This window comes from Nerophis ophidion, linkage group LG25, assembly GCF_033978795.1.
Source record: "Nerophis ophidion isolate RoL-2023_Sa linkage group LG25, RoL_Noph_v1.0, whole genome shotgun sequence".
NCBI lineage: Eukaryota > Metazoa > Chordata > Actinopteri > Syngnathiformes > Syngnathidae > Nerophis > Nerophis ophidion.
Genome location: NC_084635.1, coordinates 17,422,952 through 17,450,142, shown reverse-complemented (window position 1 = coordinate 17,450,142; position 27,191 = coordinate 17,422,952). Strand labels below are relative to the sequence as shown.

The following is a 27,191-nucleotide window of genomic DNA, read 5'->3' as shown; positions in this document are numbered from 1 at the left end:
AGATTAATTACTCGATAACGCCAGCCAACAAAGTTAAGATTAATGGCGGACATTTATCCATGAAAATATGGAGAAGCTGCGGATGGTGTATTTGACGGAGAAGTAGCTCAAATTAATTATCATAGAAATCCTTTCTCTGGGTTAATACTGTACGTTCTTCATACTTCATAACACTACTGTAGTTGTTTGTAGTGCATTCTAATGTATTGTTTTGTATAGTAGTCCTTATTGAAAAGGTTTTTTTTCTTTTTAAAAGGCATGTTTCATGTTAAAAATGTGCTGTTTTTTTGGGGGGGGGGGTGGGGGGGGCTAAGATGTTACTAATTTACTTGGCTGACTACCAATGCAACACTGATATGATAATATAGAGAGCTGGAGGGATGACGACCGATCTACCAGACGTATTAACATACATTAGACGTGCTATGATTGTTTTTCATGCTCGTGCAGCACATGTTTGCATTGTTCCACCAAACGTTTTATACTGTACGTGAATGCACAAAGGTGCGCTTTGTTGATCTTATTGACTTCTTGGAGTGCTAATCAGGCATAATTGGTCAGTGCAGGACTGCAAGCTAATGCACGCTATTTAGGTGTGTATGTACATATTGATAGTTGTTTGTGTGCCATGTTGTTCCAGACCACAGCAAACATTACCTAGATTGCCAAAGATTGTAATAAACCTATTCGAAGAAGACGTTTCCGTCAACTTGGACACACACATCAATTCCTTTGGCCATTAAAAGTCAGTCATTTCCAGGAGTTTTCTCACCTTCTGAGTAGCCTCTGATTTATTAATGGTTTTTAATGTTGTAAAAATGTGTAGAAAAATATTAAATGTCAACATTTCTGTCAACGAAGATTTGCCTCTGCCTGCGACACAGTCATTTTGATAGTAGGCTTATATAGCTTACATCAGGGGTGCCCACACTTTTTCTGCAGGCGAGCTACTTTTCAATTGACCAACTCGAGGGGATCTACCTCATTTATATATATCATTTATATTTATTTATTTATGAAAGAGACATTTTTGTAAACAAGTTAAATGTGTTTAATGATAATACAAGCATGTGTAACACATGTAGATGTCTTTCTTTCACGAAGACAAGAATATAAGTTGGTGTATTACCTGATTCTGATGACTTGCATTGATTGGAATCAGACAGTAGTGCTGATAACGCCCACATTTTCAAATGGAGGAGAAAAAAAGTTGTCCTTTCTGTACAATACCACATGAAAGTGGTTGGTTTTTGGCATCTAATTCATCCAGCTTCCATACACTTTACAAGAAAAACATTGGCGGCAAATTCCGTAGCTTGCTTGATTGACATTCACGGCACCCGAGGGTCTTGTGAGATGACGCTGGCTGCTGCCAGTTCATTATTATGAAAAAATGAAAGCGAGGAAGGCGAGAAACACTTTTTATTTCAACAGACTTTCGCGCCGTCCCTTACGTCAAAACTCTAAAGGCCGACTGCACATTTCCTATCTTCACAATAAAAGCCCTGCTTCATGCTGCCTGCGCTAACAAAATAAGAGTCTCGGAAAGCTGGCGTGCACAAGTGATGTGCTCGCCAGCTTTCTGAGGGATCGCTTGTGCACGCCAGCTTTCCGAGACTCTGTATTTAGTTAGCGCAGGCAGCATGAAGCAGGGCTTTTATTGTGAAGATAGGAAATGTGCAGTCGGCCTTTAGAGTTTTGACGGAAGGTACGGCGCGAGAGTCTGTTGAAATAAAAAGTGTTTCTCGCCTTCCTCTCTGTTATATTTTAATAATAATGATCTTGCAGCAGCCAGCGTCATTTCACAAGACCCTCCGGTACCGTGAATGTCATTTAAGTGACGTCTTGGTGAAGATTGATGATCACTAATTTTTAGGTCTATTTCTTTTAAAAGCCTGGCTCGAGATCGACTGACACACCCCTCGCGGTCGACTGGTAGCTCGCGATCGACGTAATGGGCACCCCTGGCTTACATGATGTGTTGCCTTCATTATAACGCTTATATACGGCTTTTCATTTTTTGCGGTTCCAAAAAGATTTGTTATTTTTTATTTTTCAACGTTTAGGGTTGCCGATCCCTGACTTAGTCCAATGGAAGAAACTACCCACACATGAGAAAATTATCTCAAAAACAGTTATAAGACTTTTGCAACAAGTCTATGTTAAATATAAAATATTCCGCCGGCCATTTTGGTCCATTATTCCTGCTGACTTTGATCTCCAGCCAATTGGGCACTATAGCCACAAACAACCTGTTGTGTTTTTAGTGTTTTTCTGCCTTCTCCTTTGTCTGCACCTGTGTGTTTAGTGATTCGTCCTCGGCGAGGGGCGGACCTTGAGGCACACCTGCTGGCAATTAGCACACCAGTATTTACGCTTGTCACTGTCAGCTTGGCCTTGCCGGTTATTGTATCTAGAACTCCTCTTGTGCATGCACCTGCTTCACCATACCTGGTACGTTGTCCTGAATTCCCAAACCTCTTGTGTGTTTATTTCCTAGTCCCGCTGAGGTAAAAGGATTTCTTTTGTTGGACTCTTTCCTTGCTCAGTGTGCCCTGGCCCTTTCTCCTGCCGACCTCTGAGGAACCTATTTTGTCCAGATTACATGGTGTGCGTTTCTGCCCCATCGCCCTTAATTATCCCTTTTTGTCTAATTAATTTTTTTCATTTTTATAATTCCACCTTGTCTCTCGTCTCTGCATCCCGGGGTCACCCCCACTTGACCAAGACCCTAACACAACCATGACGACTATGGAAAGTACAGTCTCCAATTCACAGGCAAGCAACACTCAGGCCCTATCTGCACGAAGGTTCCACCCATCCATTTTTCTACCGCTTGTCTCGTTCAGGGTCGCGGGGGTTGCTGGAGGCTCTCTCACATGCATTTGGGCGGAGGGCGGGGTACACCCTGGACAAGTCGCTACCTCATCACAGGGTCAACACAGATAGACAGACAACATTCACGCTCATATTCATCCAGAGTAAATCCCACCCAACCTTATCCTTGTTGACACACACAATGGTCGTTTAAGACCCCCTCGCTCGACCAAGTACGCATGCGGGGAAAAGGCGCACGACATAATTACCTCCAGTGTTGCTTTGTGTGCAAGTTCTTAAATTAAATGTAACTTATCTGAACAATATCCAGTGTTGTGGTATTTTAATTAACTGTAATCCAGTGTGCTGTGGGGCCCTATTGTAATGAATCTTTATTGAACACGTGAAAGTACAAAAAGTGATAAAGAACATTTTACATCAATCAATCTAGGGATCTAGATATCTGGTCAGGACACTCTTCACTTTTTTGCCTTCAACTTCATTGCCCATTCATTTTTGGTGACTTTATATACTCTGGACCTAGACGTTGAGTCTGGGACATACATCAAAGTTAAAAAAGTTAAAGTACCAATGATTGTCACACACACACTAGGTGTGTGGCGGACAATAATTGATACAGTCTGATTTGCTAGTCCGAATGCATTCGATGTTTTCCGTAGTCTTCCCTCGACGGCCAGGTAATACAAAGCACACGCTATCTTTTTTATCACATCCACGGGAGCCCGCATTCTCGTTGTCTCTCCTTTGACAAATGGACAAAGTTTTTTCCGGTTAATAGAATCACAGCTGACCTGGACATTCGAAAGTTCTTTTATGAAGCCATACTTGCCAACCTTGAGAACTCCGAATTCGGGAGATGGGGGTCGGGTGGCGCGGGGTTGAGGTGGGCGGGGTTGGAGGGGGCGGGGTTTGGTGGTAGCGGGGGGGTGTATATTGTAGCGTCCCAGAAGAGTTAGTGCTGCGTGGGGTTCTGGGTGTTTGTTCTGTTGTGGTCATGTTGTGTTACGCTGCGGATGTTCTCCCGAAATGTGTTTGTCATTCTTGTTTGGTGTGGGTTCACAGTGTGGCGCATATTTGTAACAGTGTTAAGGTTGTTTGTACGGCCACCCTCAGTGTGACCTGTTTGGCTGTTGCCCTGTATGCCTTGCATCCACTTATGTGTGTCACATATATTATGTGACTGGTCTGACATGCTGTTTATACGGAGAAAAAGCGGACGTTAAAAGCAGTGCCTGCAAGGTCCACCCCCAATATTGTTATTAGGGTGAAAATCTAGAGAAATTCAGGATAACGGTGGGCCTGGGAGATTTTCAGGAGGGGCACTGAAATTCGGGAGTCTCTCAGAAAAATCGGGAGGGTTGGCAAGTATGTACGGAGCTGGCTGTGGCGCATTCTTTCTGACATAAATTCCTGTGAACTCCGAACTCAGTTTGTAAACGATCAATGAGTCCATACAAAGCTAAGAGACGGAGATTCAAGAAATACACGGCGCACTTATACAAGGAGGGGAATCTTAAACGATGGTTTAGTGTGGCTGAAACAGGGCTTAGGCTAAATAATTATTCATTAAAGGTGTTATCCGGCTTAGTGTAGACATAGCCTCAGTACAGTAAGGCTCCACTTTTCACGATTTCAACACCTACACATCTGGTAATGAAAACTAAAAGGTCTTAGAAAAAGAAACGACTGGCACATTCAACTTAATGGCAAAGGCTACTTCCTGGCTAAGGCAACACATCGTAGTCCATACACTACCGTCATCTAAAGTCTTGGAATTGCAACTGCATGCAAAGTCTACTGTATAATACTTGCAAATGAAACTGAGAAGTGTAAAAAACAGAACAAGATAACGACTGTACAGCTCAGTATTAATTGTAAAATTTAAAAATGTAATTATTTTTTAACAATAAATATTTATTAACAGATTTTAACACCGTCAAAAGTAACAAAAGTAAATTGGTACTGTTGGTTCCCAGAAGCCATAAATCGGTACTGTATCGATGCAATTGTGAAAAGGACCCATTCCATAGATCAGGGGTGTCAAACTAATTTTAGATGGAGGGCCACATGAAGAAAAATCTACCCTCAAGTTGACCGGGCTGGTAAAATCACGGCAAGATAACTTAAAAATAAAGACAACTTCAGATATTTTTCTTTGTTTAAAAATAGAACAAGAACATTCTGAAAATGTACAAATCATAATGTTGTTGTTTTCTTTACACTTACATGTTGCGGTTAATAGTATTCTACCTTTATTTGTCGTTATTCCAACTTTCCGCAGACATAATGGCATAGTGTTCATCACATCTCATTGGTGTTAATCGTCAATATGTTAAGATAAAAAAATAATACAACAATCCAATTACAGGATGTTATTTATGTAGTTTACTCATTTTCCTCGACTGGTGCACTAAAATCATGTGGTTTATTTTTTATTTTTACATATGTAGCATAATCAACAAAAGATACAAAGAATTGCTATTGCAACATCTAGTGGAGACATTTAGAACAGCAGTTTATTTCATTCAAAAATTTTGGCTCATTTTTATACTTAGCAAACTCCTCCTGCGGGCCGGATAAAACCTGATCAGGCCCGCTGGCCTTATGTTTGACAAACTTTCCATAGATATTTGAATACTTCGTACTTTAAAAATATTCAAGCTCATTGAAATATTTTCCGATTAAAATCATACAAAGAGTAACGATATATTCAATGTTGGATCATGAGAATGACTAATCTAGAGGACACACTTTTAGCAGACAAGATCCAGGGAGAGACAACACTGAAAAAAACTTCATAATATTGCTAAGTTTGTTTACAATAAATCATTTATATGGTTTGTACTGGAGTTTGTTTGAATCGGTGCAAAACTGCATTGCATCCTTAAAGGCCTACTGAAACCCACTACTACCGACCACGCAGTCTGATAGTTTATAAATCAATGATGAAATATTAACATTACAACACATGCCAATACGGCCTTTTTAGTTTACTAAATTACAATTTTAAATTTCCCGCGAAGTTTCTTGTTGAAAACGTCGCGGAATGTTGACGCCTGCGAGTGACATCTCGGGTTGTAGCGGACATATTAGCCCAGCAACACTTACAGCTAAAACTTGTCTCTTTTCATCGCATGATTACACAGTATTTTGGACATCTGTGTTGATGAATCTTTTGCAATTTGTTCAATTAATAATGGAGACTATAAAGAAGAATGCTGTTGGTGGAAAGCGGTGGATTGCCAGCTTTCCAAACCAGCAAGTTTTTGGATGGGAAAATTGTGCTATTAAGTCGGCTCTTACCGGGGACTTGAGTGGATTATGCGACCTCCTCCTGTAGCTGTCAAAAAGGCAGCTGTGATCTTGGCTCCTGCATTGGCTTCTCTCAGAGACACCGGCGTTCACCGCAGCCCTCCGACTTTCAGGTATGACTTTATAATCTCACTAAAACACTATTAACACAATAAGCAGATAAGGGATTTTCCAGAATTATCCTAGTAAATGTGTCTAATAACATCTGAATCGCTCGGACTGCCGTCGCCTGGAGCCGTGGCCTTTTTTTTTTTTTTTTGTGCTTCACTCTAACTTTCCTCATCCACAAATCTTTCATCCTCGCTCAAATTAATGGGGAACTCGTCGCTTTCTCGGTCTGAATTGCACTTGCTGCTGGTGGCTCACATTATAAACAATGTGAGGATGTGAGGAGCCCTACAACCCGTGACGTCACGCGCACATTGTCTGCTACTTCCGGTAAAGGCAAGGCTTTTTTATTAGCGACCAAAAGTTGTGAACTTTATCGTGGATGTTCTCTACTAAATCCTTTCATCAAAAATATGGCAATATCGCGAAATGATCAATTATGACTCATAGAATGGACCTGCTATCCCCGTTTGAATAAGAAAATCTTGTTTCAGTAGGCCTTTATCTCTTCCTTCCTTTTTTTTTTAACAAAAAGCCTGCCATTTAATCAACATTTTCTCCTCATTCTTTTGTTTAAAAGGTTCCTGTGTTAGCAAAATGTTGTTTCCAAATGAAGCAAAGCAGGATGCTAAGACTTTTTAAGAGTTGAGAAACTTGAAACCGTGTTTGCGCAACAATCAGTGAGTCTCCTTGCCGCCAAAGTGTCTAGACTGCCACGTGATAGCGGGAATCAACCAATGGCTGCAGACTTCTCCTCTGCCCAGGCCGTGAGAGGAAAAGGCAGACAGCGAGAGAGAGATAAACTTCAAAATAAAAGCATTACTTTCTATACTAGCGTTTTTTTGGTATCTCAATCCATCCATCCTCTATCGCTTGTCCCTTTTGGGGTTGCGGGGGTCGCTGGAGATATTTCAGATGCATTTGGGCGGAAGGCGGGGTACACCCTAGACAAGTCGCCACCTCATCGCAGGGCCAACACAGATAGACAACATTCACACTCACATTCCCAGACTGGGGCGAATTTAGTGTTGCCAATCAACCTATCCCCAGGTGCATGTCTTTGGAAGTGGGAGGAAGCCGGAGTACCCGGAGGGAACCCACGCAGTCACGAGGAGGACATGCAAACTCCACACAGAAAGATCCCGATCCCGGGATTGAACCCAGGACTGCTCAGGACCTTTGTATTGTGTTGCAGTTGCACTAACCCCTCCTCCACCGTGCTGCCCTATCTCAATCCAAAATCAAGTAAATACCGGGAAAGTATCTTCGTATAAATGTTCTTGTTTTTTTTTTTTAAGCTCATGGAATGTTTTTTTTCATACAGTCAAAAACTATTTTCTTTTCATCTACAAATGTATTTGTGTCTGTAATGTATTGGACATTTTCTGATCAAGTAGTCAAACAAAATGATCGTTCTTAGATTTATTGGAGAAGCTCGAGCATCTCAAAAGGCACAGTTCACATTATAGCAGGTGTGAAAGGAATAGTGCGAAAAGGCAAGAAAAGTGTCATTCTTTTATACAATACAAGCGAGAGGGAGGGAGTAACCTTTGACACTGAACAAATGACTTAGCAGATGTCGGGGACTTTAAACGACCTTCAAAGACGAAAGCATCTTACAGTCATACACATTTAAGACATGTGTATGCGCGTACAACATTTCAGACCTTTAGTATATCCTTGTGTGGAATAAAATTATGGAATTGATTAAGCAAAGAAATCAAACAAAGCACCAATATGATTCAGTTTAAGAGACTGTTCAAACTACAAGTGTTCACAAAGTACAAAGAAGAAGAAGAAGAAGAAGAATTTAACAACATACAAATTTTTTTTATTTTTTATTTTTATTTTTTTTTCTGCTCTCCCTTGGCCTCAGTCTGCACCCCCACGCCAGGGCCTAGGCTAAGACCGATTTTTTAATTTTATTTTAATCTTCTATTTTTTTCTCCCCATCACCCCCCACCCCCACCCCCCTTGTTTACCTGTATGTCATCTTTTTTGTAAGGGGCGCTGGAAGCCGGCAGACCCGTCAGCGATCCTGTTCTGTCTCCCTGTAATGTTTGTCTGATCTTGAATGGGATTGTGCTGAAAATTTTAATTTTCCTGAAGGAACTCTCCTGACGGAATAAATAAAGTACTATCTAATCTAATCTAATCTAGAACGCTGGAAAATGACGTCACAATATTCAATCAATCAATCAATCAATCAATCAATGTTTATTTATATAGCCCTAAATCGCAAGTGTCTCAAAGGGCTGCACAAGCCACAACAACAGAGCCCACATAAGGACAAGGAAAAACTCACCCCAGTGGGATGTGGGTGACAATGACTATGAGAAACCTTGGAGAGGACCGCATATGTGGGCAACCGCGCACCCTCTGGGAGAGACCGAAAGCAATGGATGTCGAGCGGGTCTAGCATGTTATTGTGAAAGTCCAGTCCATAGTGGATCCAACATAACAGTGAGAGTATAGTCCATAGTTGATCCAATACAGTAGCGAGAGTCCCGTCCATAGCGGAGTCAACAGGAGACCATCCAAAGCGAAGACGGATCAGCAGCGCAGATGTCCCCAACCGCTGCACAGGCGAGCGGTCCATCCCGGGTCCCGACTCTGGACAGCCAGCACTTCATCCATGGCCACCGGACCTGTGTCTCCCCCCGCCGCCCCTCCACAAGGGAGAGGGGGGCAGACTGGTCTAAAAACACTATTAACACAATCACATGATTGTTCTCATCTACATATTAAATACAACTGTTGGAGCAAAATAAATCAAATATGAACAATAGAAGGGAGAGGAAAACATCAATTTTGTTGAGCCAGTCCGTTAGCAAACTCTAAATCAAACTGATACCGTCAAGCATTTTTATGATGCAAAGAAATGTGGCATATATTTATGAAGACAAGCAATAGTTCATGGCCAAAAATTATAACCATTTTTAATTATTAATAAATTGGTGTAACGCAGTGCTTCTCGAATGTTTAATTTGAGTTCAATCCCGGGCTCGGGATCTTTCTGTGTGGAGTTTGCATGTTCTCCCCGTGACTGCGTGGGTTCCCTCCGGGTACTCCAGCTTCCTCCCACCTCCAAAGACATGCACCTGGGGATAGGTTGATTGGCAACACTAAATGGTCCGTAGAGTGTGAATGTTGTCTGTCTATCTGTGTTGGCCTTGCAATGAGGTGGCGACTTGTCCAGGGTATACTCTGCCTTCCGCCCGAATGCAGCTGAGATAGGCTCCAGCACCCTCCGCGACCTCGAACGGGACAAGTGGTGGGAAATGGATGGATGGATGCCCCCAATAAGAAAAACGCCCTCAAACCACCCACACACACACACACACACACACACACACACACACACTCTCCACCGTGACTATAAATAGTATAATGAGTCTGTAAAATAGTTATAACAACATCCTCTGCAGAACATCGTGAATGTATTAGCATTAAAGGGAACAACACACTGGTCTTTCCTCGTCTCCCACCGTAGTTACAGTGAAGCCAAGTGCTACAAATGCTTCATCATATTCTGCTACGGCAAAAAAAATATGTTCCGTGCACCTCCAGGCGGGGCCCGCCCAACTATTTGAGAAGGACTGGTGTAATGCAATCCTTTATCGAAACGTTTTTCACCAGATTTTACAGTTCCACTTTCATTAGCGTGTTTAGAGTGTGTCAATCTGTCTTAAAATGTACCGTATTTTCTGGACGACCATATTTCCTTCAATTGCCGCCGGGGCGCTAATTAATTTAAAACCTCTTCTCACTCCTGCGCTTACCAAAGGCATGCGGTAAAAGTAAGCATGCGCTAATTATTTTAAAACCTCTTTTCGCTCCGGCACTTACCAAAGGCCTGCAGTAGAAATTTGAGTGTGATGTAAGCTTGGACCTGAAATCCTACTGAAAATCACATAAAGCTTCCCTTTATGTGATTTCAAATTACCATTGTTGAAATCAGCCTCCTCCATTTTGAAAATGATGACAGGGGAAGTGTCACTCGTGACGTCACGAGTTTGACCAGGCGGTAATACTAAGCATGCGCTAATTATTTTGGGAAGCGAGTTTGACCCAGCAGTAATTCAAGACAGGCGCATACTATATGCCCTGCGACAATTCAAGAAATATACAGTATATAGGGCTCACCGGAATATAGGCCGCACCCACTAGATTTGATAAGAATAAAATATTTTACACATATTACCTAAACTGTACTACAAGCCCCAAAACCAGTGAGGTTGGCAGGTTGTGTAAATGGTAAATAAAAACAGAACATAATCATTTGCAAACTCTTTTCAACCTATATTCAATTGAATAGACTGCAAAGACAAGATACTTAACATTCGAACTGGAAAACTTTATTTTTCGCAAATATTACCTAATTTGGTATTTGGTGCCTGCAACATGTTTAAAATAAGATGACACAAGTGGCAAAAAAGACTGAAAAAGTTGAGGAATGCTCATCAAACACTTATTTGGAACATCCCACAGGTGAACAGGCTAATTGGGAACAGGTGGGTGCCATGATTGGGTATTAAAGCAGCTTCCATGAAATGCTCAGTCATTCACAAACAAGGATGGGGCGAGAGTCACCACTTTGCGAGCTAATTGTCGAAAACTTTAAGAACAACGTTTCTCAACCAACTATTGCAAGGAATTTGGGGATTTCACCATCATTAAAAGGTTCAGAGAATCCGGAGAAATCACCTCACGTAAGCAATGATATTACGGACCTTGAATCCCTCAGGCGGTACTGCATCGATATGTGACATCAGTGTGTAAAGGATATCACCACATGGGGTCAGGAACACTTCAGAAAACCACTGTTAGTAACTACAGTTGGTCGCTACATCTGTAAGTGCAAGTTAAAACTCTACTATGCAAAGCCAAAGTCATTGATCAAGAATTCCACTTCAAAAAATGGTCTCCTCAGTTCCCAAACGTTTACTGGGTGTTGTTAAAAGGAAAGGCCATGTAACACAGTGGTAAAAATGCCCGTGTCCCAACTTTTTTGCAATGTGTTGCTGCCATTAAATTCTAAGTTAATGATTATTTGCAAAAAAATATGTTTCTCAGTTGAAACATTAAATATCTTGTCTTTACAGTCTATTCGATTGAATATCGGTTGAAAAGGATTTGCCAATCAGTGTATTTTGTTTTTATTTACGAATTACACAACGTGCCAACAATACTGGTTTTACGTTTTGTATAAGCGGCAGATATTTACTTGTCCGTTGTGCTATGAGATATTTACACAGAAAGATTTATTATTTATTTTACATCAGAGCAGGAAAATATAGGACGATACTTAATCCAAACAAAAGCATGTTGACTAAGACGATAACACAATTAACTGACAACTCAGTTAAGTATAAAAAAAGAGGAGAGAAGGTTGACAGAAATTAAATTAAATCATATTTAAGTTTGTCTTGTCGATGGGTGGGACAAGTTCGGACTACATCCAATCACAATCGATAACGAGGTTCATTCAAGATAGATAGATAGATAGTACTTTATTTATTCCGTCAGGAGAGTTCCTTCAGGAAAATTAAAATTTTCAGCACAATCCCATTCAAGATCAGACAAACATTACAGGGAGTCAGAACAGGATCGCTGACGGGTCTGCCGGCTTCCAGCGCCCCTTACAAAAAAGATGAGATACAGGTAAACAGGGGGGGGGAATTGAAGATTAAAATATAATTTAAAAAATCGGTCTTAGCCTGGGCCCTGGAGAGGGGGTGCAGACTGAGGCCAAGAAAAAAAAAAAGATTCAAAGATTGGGTGTGGGATTTTTTTGTCTTTAAATGAGGAAGTCCTCACCAAAAACAAAAACAACACATTTTCCTACAACGTATTATGTGAACAATTGGGATAAAGTGAAGATGTCTCTTTTGATTTTTACTCCTTTGATGCCATTCGCAGCATGGGAGCAACATAAAACATTACTGTTTTTTGTTAATGCACATAATAAATATGTGCATTACCAGTGTTTGGATGTATTCATTCAATTACTATTCTTAGGTGCTAAGTGGATATTGACACATCTCATCTCTGCATAAATTGTTAGATAACCCATAAGAGGGTTACGTATGTGATAATAAATTACATACTGCACTGTTAACATGTTGACATACCCTTCAAAAAGCTGAAATCTATCCCAAACAACAATTTATGGTTGACAAAGTTGATTATTTTGATAGATTGATTCGATTTAAGCACTGTTGAGATGTGTCAATATCAAAATATTACTCTGAATTCCTTTTTGGCAACCAAGAATACAATGATTTAATGAATAAGTCCAAACATCCATCCATCCATTTTCTACCGCTTGTCCCTTTTGGGGTTGCGGGGGGTGCTGGAGCCTATCTCCGCTGCATTCGGGACAATTCGTACGTCCAAACACTTTATTACTATTTATGATATGCTTAAAAAAATCAGCTAATATTATATGTAGCTTTTAAACAAGAAAAAAGTTTAAGTACATAAATTATTTGCCAGAATTTATGTATAAATTATGTTAAATAATTACATGTATAAATAATGTATGTACTTAATAACAATGTATGTACTTAATGCTTAATAAATGGTAAAATTTACAATTTATTAAGTACATCAACATCAAATCACTAAGAGTCCTTTACAATCTCATTAGTACTATAAAAATGGCCAACTCTTTTATTTTTATGACAAAATAAAGGTTTAAATCATTTCTAACGCAAAATAACGCAAGTAACCACGAATATACGTTTTTTTTGTCCAACATGTGGTAATCAGTTGTGGACAAACGAAGCCCCAGCAGTGCAAATTTAACAAGCTCACGAGGCGGGAGTACATTTTTGGCAGAAGCCCCCCTGAAAAAATTGAGTGCCCCCCTCAAATGGTTTTCTGCAGCCAGGTCGGTGCATGAGCAAGAGTGCCCTCTGATGGCTGTTAGCAAAGAAAAAGCCATAGATTAGCTGCATCGTTGTACAAACCCCGTTTCCATATGAGTTGGGAAATTGTGTTAGATGTAAATATAACCGGAAAAAAATGATTTGAAAATCATTTTCAACCCATATTCAATTGAATGCACTACAAAGAGAAGATATTTGATGTTCAAACTCATAAACTTGCAAATAATAATTAACCTAGAATTTCATGGCTGCAACACGTGCCAAAGTAGTTGGGAAAGGGCATGTTCACCACTGTTACATCATCTTTTCTTTTAACAACACTCAATAAACATTTGGGAACTGAGAAAACGTAATTGTTGAAGCTCTGAAAGTGGAATTCTTTCCCGTTCTTGTTTTATGTTGAGCTTCAGTCGTTCAACAGTCCGGGGTCTCTGCTGTCGTATTTTACGCTTCATAATGTGCCACACATTTTTGATTGGAGACACGTCTGGAATGCAGGCGGGCCAGGAAAGTACCCGCACTCTTTTTTTATGAAGTCACGCTGTTGTAATACGTGCTGAATTTGGCTTGGCATTGTCTTGCTGACATAAGCAGGGGCGTCCATGAAAAAGACGGCGCTTAGATGGCAGCATATGTTGTTCCAAAACCTGTATGTACCATTCAGCATTAATGGTTCCTTCACAGATGTGTAAGTTACCCATTCCTTGGGCACTAATGCACCCCCATATCATCACAGATGCTGGCTTTGCGTCGATAACAGTCTGGATGGTTCGCTTCCCCTTATTGATCCACAAGGTAAATTGTTCCACACAGTAGTTCAGTTACAACGGATGGAAAAGGTAAGGAAGGAAAGGATAATGCAGGTATAAAGTAGAGTAAAAATGTACCATAGTAACAGTATAAATAGAAATAAAATAAAGTTGATCATACCAACATTTTGTCAACGCTCTGGCAAAACAATCCTATTCACTTCGTTTGGGTTGAAATAAATGGTATATGTTACAAAAACGTCTATCTCTCTGTTGTTTTTATTTTGTAAAAGTAGTGTACCCTGTCTTCCACCCAAATGCAGCTGAGATAGGTTCCCGCGACCCCAAAAGGGACAAGCGGTAGGAAATGGATGGCTGGAAACTCTCAGAAGAGACTTATGCCATACAATGAATTGCTTTACGGGGACCCCGACTTAAACAAGTTCAAAAACTTATTCAGGTGTTACCATTTAGTGCAGTGATTCTTAACCTGGGTTCGATTGAACCCTAGGGCTTCGGTGAGTCGGCCTCAGGGGTTCGGCATAGCCTCCGCCGCGGAGGTCAAGACACACCCAACTCATCGTGTAAATAAAAACTTTTCCCTATCGCCCCATTATGGATACCCCACAAACAATGTATCTTCTAATTTTCCATCTGATTCGCAGGTGTGTAATTTATTGTGAGTTCATGACTGTGTTGGTTTTGTTCTTTGAACAAGATGATGTTCATGCACGGTTCATTTTGTGCACCAGTAAAAAAAACATACAACTTTGTCTTGAATTTGAGGAAACAAAAAACATTTTATTTTTCACTAAAGGGGCGGTATATCTTAGTTGGTAGAGCGGCCGTGCCAGCAACTTGAGGGTTGCAGGTTCGATCCCCGCTTCTGCCATCCCAGTCAATGCCGTTGTGTCCTTGGGCAAGACACTTTACCCACCTGCTCCCAGTGCCACCCACACTGGTTTAATTGTAACTTAGATATTGGGTTTCACTATGTAAAGCGCTTTGAGTCACTTGAGGAAAAAGCGCTATATAAATATAATAATTCACTTCACTAAAGAAGGATTCGGTGAATGCGCATATGAAACTGGTGGGGTTTGGTATCTCCAACAAGGTTAAGAACCACTGATTTAGTGGTCAATTTTACGGAATATGTACTGAACTGTACAATCTACTAATAAAAGTTTCAATCAATCAATCAAAAAGACAGTTTGGTATTTTTGCTTTTATTTTGAAAATATATACGGAATTAGATTAGCTGTATGAAGTCAGTCTTGACAGCCCATGCTGCTGCTGCTGCATGCGTGTTGGTGGTGGGCGATACTGCACGTTTTGATAACAGATATACTGATATCACCTTTGGTATCGACTTTAGCGACGTGAGGAGAGGGAGAGAGAGAGAGAGAGAGAGAGAGCGAAAAGGGAGAACTTACATGAGGAGTAAAGAGAAGGAGCGCTTCAGCTCCGTTAAACAGCGGAAGTCATCCTAAAAAAAAGTTGTCCCCCGTTTTTGGACTATTTTGCAGGATTATAACGTTTTTTTTGGGGTCTCGTCTGGATTTACTTTACGAAAGTTTTTTTTTTTCATGGATGGCGGGGTTCTCAAAGCAGGAGTTGGCGAGCTCCTGGCAGCTTCTGTTGAGATGCTGTAAACTTGTAAGTATGCTCGGAGGACTGCGTGCAACCTTCCCAAAGTGTGCATGATTCCCGCGGAGGAACCCCCCGAGACTGAACGTTCTCTAATGCCCCTGAGGACGACGAGCACCCCGGGCTGCGCATGTTGTGCACGCCGTGCAACACCCACACGTCCCGGGCGACGAGTCTAAATCCATGCGGGACCCTCCGCCAGCCGGACGGGACCGACGCGACGCATCCAGGACGGTCTAGGGTTGTCGTATGTTCCGGTCGAGACGCTCCGGGCTCGTACGGCGACTGTGGAGAAGCCGTGCGGTCGCACAGCGCGATGGAAGCGGGGGATGTCCGTGTGGCTCCCGGCAGCTGGGGCCGGTGACAAGCGTCGGGGGCCCCGCGGGGGAAGCCGGAGAGGAAGCGGGTCGAGTCGACAATGACCCCGGGACCATGTGCGGGGACGATGCGGAGACTCGGACGGTGACGTGTTGTTCGTTCGCGGACCTCAGAGGACCTCGGAGTCCCCGAAAAGACAACTGCGAGTGTGGCCTGCTGAATATTACTCACGCTTTTTTGAAAAAACTCCCCGAGAGAAGTCTGGATGTGTTGCTGAAGGCCGTGGAGACCAAAGGAGGAGTAGCGAGCGACTGTGTGATGGTGCCGGTGGGCACCGAGCTGAGGGTCGGGGCTTACCGCGTCTCGTCTCAGCACCTCCTGTGCCGGATGTACCGGTGGGGAGACCTGCCGCCCTCAGCCCACCTCAAAGCCCTCTGCCACTGCCAGAGCTTCGGTGGGCAGGACGGGGCCAAGGTGTGCTGCAACCCGTACCACTACAGCCGTCTGTGTGGGCCAGGTAATCAATCAATCAATCAATCAATCATGTATTAAGGATTAAACCAGGGGTGTCAAACGTAAGGCCTGAGGGCCAGATCAGGCCTGCGAACAGGTTTTAGTGAGTTTGCTAAGTATAAAAATGAGCCGACATTTTAGAATGAAAGAAACCGCTGCTCTAAATGTGTCCACTAGATCAGTGTCTTTCAACCTTTTTTGAGCCAAGGCGCATTTTTTGTGTTGAAAAAAATCCATCCATCCATCCATTTTCTACCGCTTATTCCCTTTCGGGGTCGCGGGGGGCACTGGCGCCTATCTCAGCTACAATCGGGCGGAAGGCAGGGTACACCCTGGACAAGTCGCCACCTCATCAACACAGATAGACAGACAACATTCACACTCACATTCACACACTAGGGCCAATCAACCTATCCCCAGGTGCATGTCTTTGGAAGTGGGAGGAAGCCGGAGTACCCGGAGGGAACCCACGCATTCACGGGGAGAACATGCAAACTCCACACAGAAAGATCCCGAGCCTGGATTTGAACCCAGGACTCATTAAAAAATGAAACTAAGTTGACAGTAAAAAGCCGTTGTTGCAATTATTGGATACGTCCTTAAACCAGGGGTCTCAAACAGTGACATTATTTTGCGGCCCGCACTTTGATATAACAATGAAGTGAATTATATTTATATAGCGCTTTTCTCAAGTGACTCAAAGCGCTTTACATAGTGACACCCAATATCTAAGTTACATTTAAACCAGTGTGGGTGGCACTGGGAGCGGGTGGGTAAAGTGTCTTGCCTAAGGACACAACGGCAGTAACTAGGATGGCACAAGCGGGAATCGTACCTGCAACCCTCAAGTTGCTGGCACGGCCACTCTACCAACCGAGCTATGCCGCCCAATTTAATGTATGTGCGGCCCGTGAGTTTAATATGAACGGCGCTTGACAGCATCATACTTGCCAACGTTCCCAATTTTCACAGGAGTACTCTTAGTATCAGGGTATCCATTCTCTGGTAATTCCTGCCGATTGGGCAATACTCAGGTGGTGCCGCAATGGCACTGTTCTTAACGCCCTCTGAATCCTGTACAGACAGCATGCAAGCCAAAATATTTGATTGTTACATTTGGCTGAGCAGTACACATGTGTGATGTAGCAAGACATATTTGGTCAACAGCTACACAAGACACACAGAGGGTGGCCGTAAAAAAAAAAACTTTATCACTGTTACAAATATGTGCCAGGCTGTGAACCCACACCAAACAAGAATGACAAACACATTACAGGAGAACATCAGCACTGTAATGCAACATAAACTCAACAGAACAAATACCCAGAAACCAATGCAGCCCTGACTCTTCCGGGCTACAATACACACACCCACACTACCACCAAGCCCCCACACCCCACCCTCCCTACTTGCGTTGGTTGAGGTTGTCTATATTGTAGCCTCAACAGAACAAATACCCATAAACCAATGCAGCCCTGACTCTTCCGGGCTACAATACACACACCCACGCTACCACCAAGCCCCCACACCCCACCCTCCCTACTTGCGTCGGTTGAGGTTGTCTATATTGTAGCCCGGGAAAGTTTGGGCTGCGAGTTGTTCTGGGTATTTGTTGTCTTGTGTTTAAGTTGTGTTAGGGTGCGGATGTTCTCCCAAAATGTGTTTGTCATTCTTGTTTGGTGTGGGTTCAAAGTGTGGCGCATATTTGTAACAGTGTTAAAGTTGTTTATACGGCCACCCTCAGTGGGACCTGCATGGCTTTTGAGTAAGTACGTCTTGCAGCCACTAACGTTGTTCTGCACAAGTCTCACACAACATGATTTAGAGTTGTTATTTTAGTTGTGTTATGTGCGCAATGACGAGTTGTAGAGTACTAGTTTTCTTATAGATGGTACGCTATGTGAAGGTATGCCAAGGGTTAAGTGGGATTTATCAAAAACATTCTATAAAATAGCAGTCAGTCATAAATACTTAATAAATATATTTATTGGATAACGCTTCAACAAAATATGAATGTAAGTTCACAAACTGTGAAAAGAAATGCAACAATGCAATATTCAGTGTTGACAGCTAGATTTTTTGTAGACATGTTCCATAAATATTGATGTTAAATATTTATTTTTTTGTGAAGAAATGTTTAGAATTAAGTTCATGAATCCAGATGGATCTCTATTACAATCCCCAAAGAGGGCACTTTAAGTTGATGATTACTTCTATGTGTAGAAATCTTTATTTATAATTCAATAACTTGTTTATTTTTCAACAAGTTTTTAGTTGTATATCTTTTTTTCCAAATAGTTCAAGAAAGACCACTACGAATGAGCAATATTTTGCACTGTTATACAATGTAATAAATCAGAAACTGATGACATAGTGCTGTATTTTATTTCTTTATCTCTTTTTTTTCAACCAAAAATGCTTTGCTCTGATTAGGGGGTACTTGAATTAGAAAAAATGTTCAGAGGGGGTACATCACTGAACATTTTTGGAGAACCACTGCACTAGATCAGTGTTTTTCAACCTTTTTTGAGCTAAGGCGCATTTTTTGCGTTGAAAAAATCCAGAGGCACACCACCAGCAGATATCATTAAAAAATGAAACTAAGTTGACAGTAAAAAGTAGTTGTTGCAATTGTTGGATATGACTTTAAACCATAACCAAACATGCATCATTTTAGCTTTTGTCTCAAAGTAGGTGTACTGTCACGACTTGTCACATCACGCCCTGACTTATTTTGAGTTTTTGGAGGTTTTCCTCTGTGTAGTGTTTTAGTTCATGTCTTGCACTACTATTTTGTTGGCTTTTTCTCTTTTTTTGGTATTTTCCTGTAGCACTTTCATGACTTCCTTAGAGCGATATTTCCCACATCTACTTTGCTTTAGCAATAAAGAATATTTCAGTTGTTTTTATCCTTTGTTGTCATGTCATGTTCAGATGTACATTGTGTCTTTGCTCCACAGTAAGTTTTTGCTGTCGTCCAGCATTCTGTTTTTGTTTTCTTTTTAGCCAATTCAGTTTTAGTTTTGTTCTGCACAGCCTTCTCTAAGCTTCAATGCCCTTTTCTTAGAGGCACTCACATTTTGTTTATTTTTGGTTTAGGCATTGGACACCTTTTTACCTGCACGGTGCCTCCCGCTGTTTCCGACATCTACAAAGCAATTAGCTACCGGCTGCCATCTACTGATATGGAAGAATATTACACAATTACTTTGCCGAGCTTTATACAGCACCGATCACTCAACAACAACACATCATTTGCAAACTATAATTACTGGTTTTCAAAAAATATTTTTAACAGAAATAGGTGGAATTACATAATCTCCCACGGCACACCAGACTGTATCTCACGGCACAGTGGTTGAAAAACACTGCACTAGTGTACTGTGGGATACAGTCTGGTGTGGCGTGGGAGATTATGTAATTTCACCTAATTGGGTTAAAAACATTTTTAGCAAACCAGTAATTATGATTTGCAAATAATGTGCCGTTGTTGAGTGTCGGTGCTGTCTAGAGCTCGGCAGCGTATCCGTGTAATACTCTTTCATATCAGTAGGTGGCAGCAGGTTGCTAATTGCTTTGTAGATGTCTGGATCATGGTTTGCCGTGATCACAATATGCAGATGACAGCGGGAGGCAACGTGCAGGTAAAAAGGTCTCTAATGCTAAAAGCAAAAAGGCGAGTGCCGCTAAGAAATCATTGAAGCTTAGGGATGGCTATGCAAAACGAAGCTAAAACTGAACTGGCTGCAAAATAAACAAAAACAGAATGCTGGACGACAGCAAAGATTAACAATGCGTGGAGCAGACAGCGTCCACAAAGTACATCCGTACATGACATGACAACCAACAATGTCCCTACGAAGAAGTATTAAAAACAACTTAAATAGTCTTGATTGCTAAAACAAAACAGGTGCGGGGAATAGCGCTCAAAGGAAGACATGAAACTGCTACAGGAAAATACCAACAAATAAGAAAAAGCCACCAAAATAGGAGCGCAAGACCAGAACTAAAATACTTGGCACAGGAAAACACCCAAAAACTCAAAATAAGTGATGTGAGAGTTTGTTACAGTACACCTACTTTGAGACAAGAGCTATATTGATGCATGCTTGGTTATGGTTTAAAGTCATAACCAACAATTGCGACAACACATTTTTATTGTCTACTCAGTTTCATTTTCTTATGATTTCTGCTGGTGGTGTGCCTCCGGATTTTTTGTATGAAAAAAATGTGCCTTGGCTCAAAAAAGGTTGAAAAACACTTCACTAGATGTCGCAATAGCAATTCTTTGTATCTTTGTAGATATTGCTACTGTACATATGTAAAAAACTAAATAAACCACATGATGTGCACCAATCGGGGAAAATTAGCAAACTACATAAATAACATCCTGTAATTTGATTTTGATGTTTTTGTCATCTTGACGGATTGAAAATTAACACCAATGAGTTGACTGATGAACATTATCACATCATTTATTCAGAAAGTATAAATAACGATAAATAAAGATAGAATACTATTAACCGTAACATGTAAGTGTAAAAAAACCCAACAACAACGTACATTTCCAGAATGTGCTTTTTTCATTTTTAAACAAAGAAAACAATCTGAAGTTGTCTTTATTTTTAAGTTATTGTGCCGTGATATTACCAGTCCGGCACACTTAGGAGTAGATATTTCTCCATGTAGCCCCCCATCTAAAATGAGTTTGACACCTCTGGATTAAACGATTTGAACATTTCATATTACGGTTATCCTAAATCGGGGGTAGGCAACCGGACTCTTAAGCTCTTCAGCGCCGGCCTCGTGGCTCTCTGGAGCTTTTTCAAAAATGTATGAAAATGGAAAAAGATGAGGAAATAACACTTTTTTTTTGTTTAATATGGTTTTATGTAGGAGGACAAACATGGCACAAACCTCCCTAATAGTTAGAAATCACACTGTTTATATCAAACGTGCTTCAGTGATTATTTGGCGAGCATCGTTTTGTCCTACTCATTTTGGAGGTGCTTGAACTCACCGCAGTTTGTTTACATTTCCAATTTTCTAAGACGTGTTTATGCCACCCCTTTTCTTGTCATTTTGTCCCCGAAACTTTTGATGTTGTGCGTGAAGGCACAAAGGTGAGCTTTGTTGATGTTATTGACTCGTCTGGAGGGCTAATCAGACATATTTGGTCCCTGCATTACTGCAAGCTAATCGATGCTAACATGCTATTTAGCGAGCTGTATGTACAAATTGCATCATTATGCCTCGTGTTGGTATATTTGAGCTCATTTAATTTCCTTTAAGTCCTCTTAATTAGGTTTATATGTGCTTGTCTCATGACATATTATCTCTATGTAATATTTACTGCATTTCTGATAGTTGTTTGTGTACCATTATAGACCACAGCAAACGTTACCCAGCTTGCAAAGATAGTAATAAATCCATTAGAAGAAGACAGCCTGCTGTTTCCATAAACTTGGACACACACATCTATACTTTGGCATTTCTAAGACAAGTAGAATTTCCAGACGTTATCTCACCCTCTGAGAAGCCTAACTTTTACCAATGATTTTCCATCCATCTTTTTTTCTACCGCTTGTCGTAAAAATGTGTAAAATAAATATAAAACTTCCACATTTCTGTCAACGAAGATTTGCGTCAGCCTGCGACACAATTTCATTTTGATAGTAGGCTATTATAGCTAATATAGACACTTACCTCATGTGTTGTCTTCATTCTAACACTTATACAAGGCTTTTGATTTTTTGCGGCGTCAGGCAGATTATGGCTCTTTCAACATTTTGGGTTGCCGACCCCTGTCCTAACGAGTGTGAGTCTTTGGACACCTAACTATTCGATCTGATTCCGAAATCTGGGGTGAAGATTCGATTCAGAACTGAGTTTTGATTCAACACCATTCTCGATTCAAACCGATTCTTGCAATGTAGAGATTTCCGTTAATGGCTTCTTTGCCTATATCCGATATTCCGATATTGTCCAACTCTTAATTCCGATATCAACCGATACCGATATATACAGTCGTGGAATTAACACATTATTATGCCTAATTTTGTTGTGATGCATTAAACAATGTAACAAGGTTTTCCGAAATAAATCAACTCAAGTTATGGAAAAAAATGCCGACATAGGACTGCCATATTTATTATTGAAGTCACAAAGTGCATTATTTTTTTAACATACCTCAAAATAGCAGCTTAGAATTTGGGACATGCTCTCACTGAGAGAGCATGAGGAGGTTGAGGTGGGGGGGGGGGGGGGGGTAGAGGAGGTGTATATTGTAGCGTCCCGGAAGAGTTAGTGCTGCAAGGGAGTCTGGGTATTTGTTCTGTTGTGTTTATGTTGTGTTACGGTGCGGATGTTCTCTCGAAATGTGTTTTTGTCGTTCTTGTTTGGTGTGGGTTCACAGTGTGGCACATATTTTTTTACAGTGTTAAAGTTGTTAATAACGCCACCTTCAGTGTGACCTGTATGGCTGTTGACCAAGTATGTATTGCATTCATTTGTGCGAGTGAAAAGCCATAGGTATTATGTGACTAGGCCGGCACGCAAAGGCAGTACCTTTAAGGTTTATTGGCGCTCTGTACGTCTCCCTACGTCCGTGTACACAGCAGCGTTTTAAGAGGTCATGCATTTTACTTTTTGAAACCATCCATCCATTTTCTACCGCTTATTCCCTTTCGGGGTCGCGGGGGGCGCTGGCGCCTATCTCAGCTACAATCGGGTGAAAGGCGGGGTACACCCTGGACAAGTCGCCGCCTCATCGCAGGGCCAACACAGATAGACAGACTACATTCACACTCACATTCACACACTAGGGCCAATTTAGTGTTGCCAATCAACCTATCCCCAGGTGCATGTCTTTGGAAGTGGGAGGAAGCCGGAGTACCCGGAGGGAACCCACGCATTCACGGGGAGAACATGCAAACTCCACACAGAAAGATCCTCAGCCTGGAATTGAACCCGGGACTGCAGGACCTTCGTATTGTGAGGCAGACGCACTAACCCCTCTCCCACCGTGAAGCCCATTAATTGATATAATAATTATAATTTAACTTTTTCAAAACAGGTTACAAGTCATAAAAGCTACTTCTGGTTGCATGGAGATGGCCTAAAAACATAGTTTTTAAATACTGATTCTTAATAAATAAACAACATTTTTTCTATTGGTTTTTGAAAATTGTGTATCAATTTACAATTTGGGTGAATAAGAAACGCGATTTGGATATGAATCGATTTTTTGTACACCCCTATCAGGGTATTGTGTAGTGTGCTCAAAAATAAGTGATGTTTTTTAACAACTTAAAGTGTTTTGTACTGTATTACTGTCAGCATTTAGGATAGTAGCGATTAGCGTAAACGCTAGCTGCGTCTCTTGGAAATAAGCAACACACACACACACACACGCACACACACGCACACACACACACACACACACACACACACACACACCTTATCACCACCACTCATGCAGCCATGTTTGCATTCGCTGACTGGAATTACACAGATAGTTATGTTTTGAGATAACAGCTGTCTCTCGGCTAATTATTATTTTTTAAGTTGCAAACAAAAATCAGAGTTACAAATATCCCCGTCTTTATTTGGCGTAGCAAACGTCATAGTGAACCCCGCAAGATTCAACTAAAAGACCTGATCGCTAGCGTTAGCTTGTAGCTACAGATCGACATAACTTTGTTTTCCAACCATTAGAATTAGTCGATAACGCCAGCCAACAAAGTTAAGATGAATGGCGGACATTTATCCATGAAAATATGGAGAAGCTGCGGATGGTGTATTTGACGGAGAAGTAGCTGAAAACATGGCGTAAAATCATATTTAAAATAATTGATTCTTATTCGATAACAACATTGTTTTTAGTGGTTTTTGAAAATTGTGTATCGATTTAGAATAAGAATCGTGATTTGGATATGAACCAATTTTTTGTGCGACCCTATTAGGGTGTTGTTGAATGCATGTGCTCAAAAATAAGTGTTGTTTTAAACATTTTAAAGTGTTTTGTACTGTATTACTGTCAGCATTTAGGCTAGCAGTGATTAGCATAAACGCTAGGCGCTTCTCTTGAAAATAAGAAGTGTTACCGTGAGTTTTTTAAAGTTTAGCATTCAATCCCGGTTTTACTACAATTCAAATTTTAAATGGTATCACTAGCCATCTGGACTTTTTGGTTCATCCCTAGTATGTGTTTATGGATGTGTTGGGGATGTATGTATGTATTAAATATCAATACATTAGCCACAACATTGTATAAATTGCAGGAGTCAAAGCGTGAGAAAAAATTAGCGGCTTGTTATCCAAAAATTCCAGTATCCATCTAGATAAGGAGTGTTCAAGTGAGCACAGGGGTGCATTTTTTATGGCCCATGGCACATTCTAATGCAAAAATGAACAAATCCCTGACTAGAACATTGCACAAAAAATTCTAAGAAAAACATTTAACCGGCCCAAATTTCTCCAAAATGTATAGGACCTGAACACCAAAATGACCGACGACCTTTGCGTCTGGTTTTTGTGCGTGTTGTCTGAATAAACGTGTACACATTTCTGTGCTAAAGCCTTCAAGAAAGTTTAAGTTGGCGGAATATTGTAATAATGTTAGTAAAGAATAATAGTAGGAATAAAATGAATATCTCAAGGGGGATATATTACACTTATTTTCTTTGTAACCTATAGCAAAGCCGAGTTGTGGATGTTTGTTCAGTTAGTTTAACACAGCGATTCTCAAACTCAGGCTCCATCTAGTGGTGCGCCAAAGAGTTACTTAATTAAAGTACAAATTTTTTGTTTTCCTGTCTTTAAACACAGTGTTACTGTTCAAAGTGTGTGTAATGTTACAGTGGCCACTAATACTAAATCTACTAGTTAAATAAAACCTTTGCCTTGTTTTTAATTAATACTCAGGCTGACTTCGCTACTGTATTTTCATGGTGGTACTTGTACGGACAGGTTTTTCTGAGGTGGTATTTATTGAAAATTGTCATGATCCGCCATTAGGATCATGGCATATTCTGGTTTTGTTCTGTTTTGTATCACATCCTTGTAGTATTTGACTCCTTAGTTCCTGGTGGCACTTCATAGTAACCAATTTGTGTCACCTGCCTTTGTTTTTTCACACGCACCTGCTTTATGATTATCCCTTCTATTCAAGCCTGCCCTTGTTTTTCATTCGGTCTCGGATTCTCATTTGCTTCCATGCAACAGGTGACGTCGCTCTTCCCGCATTGTGGTAATTACTTTTGTGTACTTTAGCTTCCACGCTATTCTGTTGTTTGTCCCTGGCTCATGCTAGCGCTTTCTGTTGGTTTTGTTTGTAGTGCCATCATGCAAGTGTTTTGGTTCTTAGCTCTTTTTTTATAGTTAAATAAATCATCATTCTTACCTTCACGCTGTGTCCTACTCAAACTGCCTCCACGTGGTGCGGTCACCACGATGCCAGCAAAGCGTCACACAAATGTTTCCATAACTACTCATTTAGCATGTGTTGATTGACAACATTGTATTTGTTTTAAGTATCTTTGATGCACAAAATGTATCATAAATGCATCCTTCATTTTTTATGTCTACGGCCCTTACTGGAAGAAGTTTGGACACTCCCGTACGAGTTAGACCAGTGGTCCCCAACCACCGGGCCGCGGACCGGTACCGGGCCGCACAAGAAATTAAAAAAACCAACAAACAAAAAAAGTTATTATTAAATCAACATAAAAAAACACAACAAATACATTATGTATCAATATAGATCAATACAGTCTGCAGGGATGAAGTCCATAAGCACACATGATTGTATTTCTTTATGAAAAAAAAAACAATAATAATAATAATAATTATTAAATCAACATAAAAAACACAATATACCGTATTTCCTTGAATTGCCGCAGGGCACATAGTATGCGCCTCCCTTGAATTACTGCCGGGTCAAACTCGCTTCCCAAAATAATTAGCGCATGCTTAGTATTACCGCCTGGTCAAACTCGTGACGTCACGAGTGACACTTCCCCTGTCATCTTTTTCAAAATGGAGGAGGCTGATTTCAATACCGGTAATTTGAAATCGAATAAAGGGAAGAAGATTAAGAGCTATTCAGTAGGATTTAACGTCCTAGCTTACATCACACTCAAATTTTCACTGCATACCTTTGGTAAGTGCCGGAGTGAGAAGAGGTTTTAAAATAATTAGCGCATGCTTACTTTTATCGCATGCCTTTGGTAAGCGCAGGAGTGTGAAGAGGTTTAAAATCAATTATCCCCCGGCGGCAATTCAAGGAAATACAGTATACATTGGACACATTTTCAAGCAGCTACAAAAAGGTTGGGGACCACTGAGTTAGACCACCAAACACTTTAGGCCAGGGGGAGTATTGCTTCCTAATGTGCCTTTTGGGACCCCATTTGGTGAAGCTTGAAGCCACCTCCTGACCCGAACAACAATGACATAAGACAGACACACAGTTCCGGCTGTAACACATCAATATTTTATTGACGAATAGGCCCATTAGGACAAAAACAATATTGCACTAAATCCTCTCGGACTAAGGGTCAAAATACAAAAGCAGCCATAGCCAAGATTTGTGTTGCCTTTTTTTTTTTTTTTTATAACACTGCATATAACAAAACAGTTGAAAGGCTGTTTTAAATTATAACTGAAAACTTGCCGCATATTCCAATTGACGGTCGCTCTCAAGTTGCAATAAGGTTTTTCCCCCCCCGTCTCTCTCTCTCTCAGTCTCTCTGACAAGGAGAGCCTCCTCTTGTTATTTAGGTGAAGGAGTGCCGATAATATACAGTTTGCA

The 27,191-nt window shown here is 40.9% G+C and overlaps 1 protein-coding gene across 3 annotated transcripts in view; it reads left to right on the top strand.

Annotated features, from left to right (window-relative positions):
- LOC133543119 (mothers against decapentaplegic homolog 6-like) overlaps positions 1-27,191 on the top strand; it is a 116,985-nt gene that overhangs the window by 23,069 nt on the left and 66,725 nt on the right. The window contains exon 1 of one of the 3 annotated variants that reach the window (XM_061887570.1): positions 15,272-16,382. The exons of 1 other annotated variant lie outside the window; for it this stretch is intronic. In XM_061887570.1, coding sequence (XP_061743554.1) covers positions 15,797-16,382 — 586 coding nt within the window. In that variant the 5' untranslated portion in view covers positions 15,272-15,796. Of the gene's footprint in view, positions 1-15,271; positions 16,383-27,191 lie in introns of those variants that run through there. One more of the 3 variants, XM_061887569.1, reaches the window with a different exon arrangement.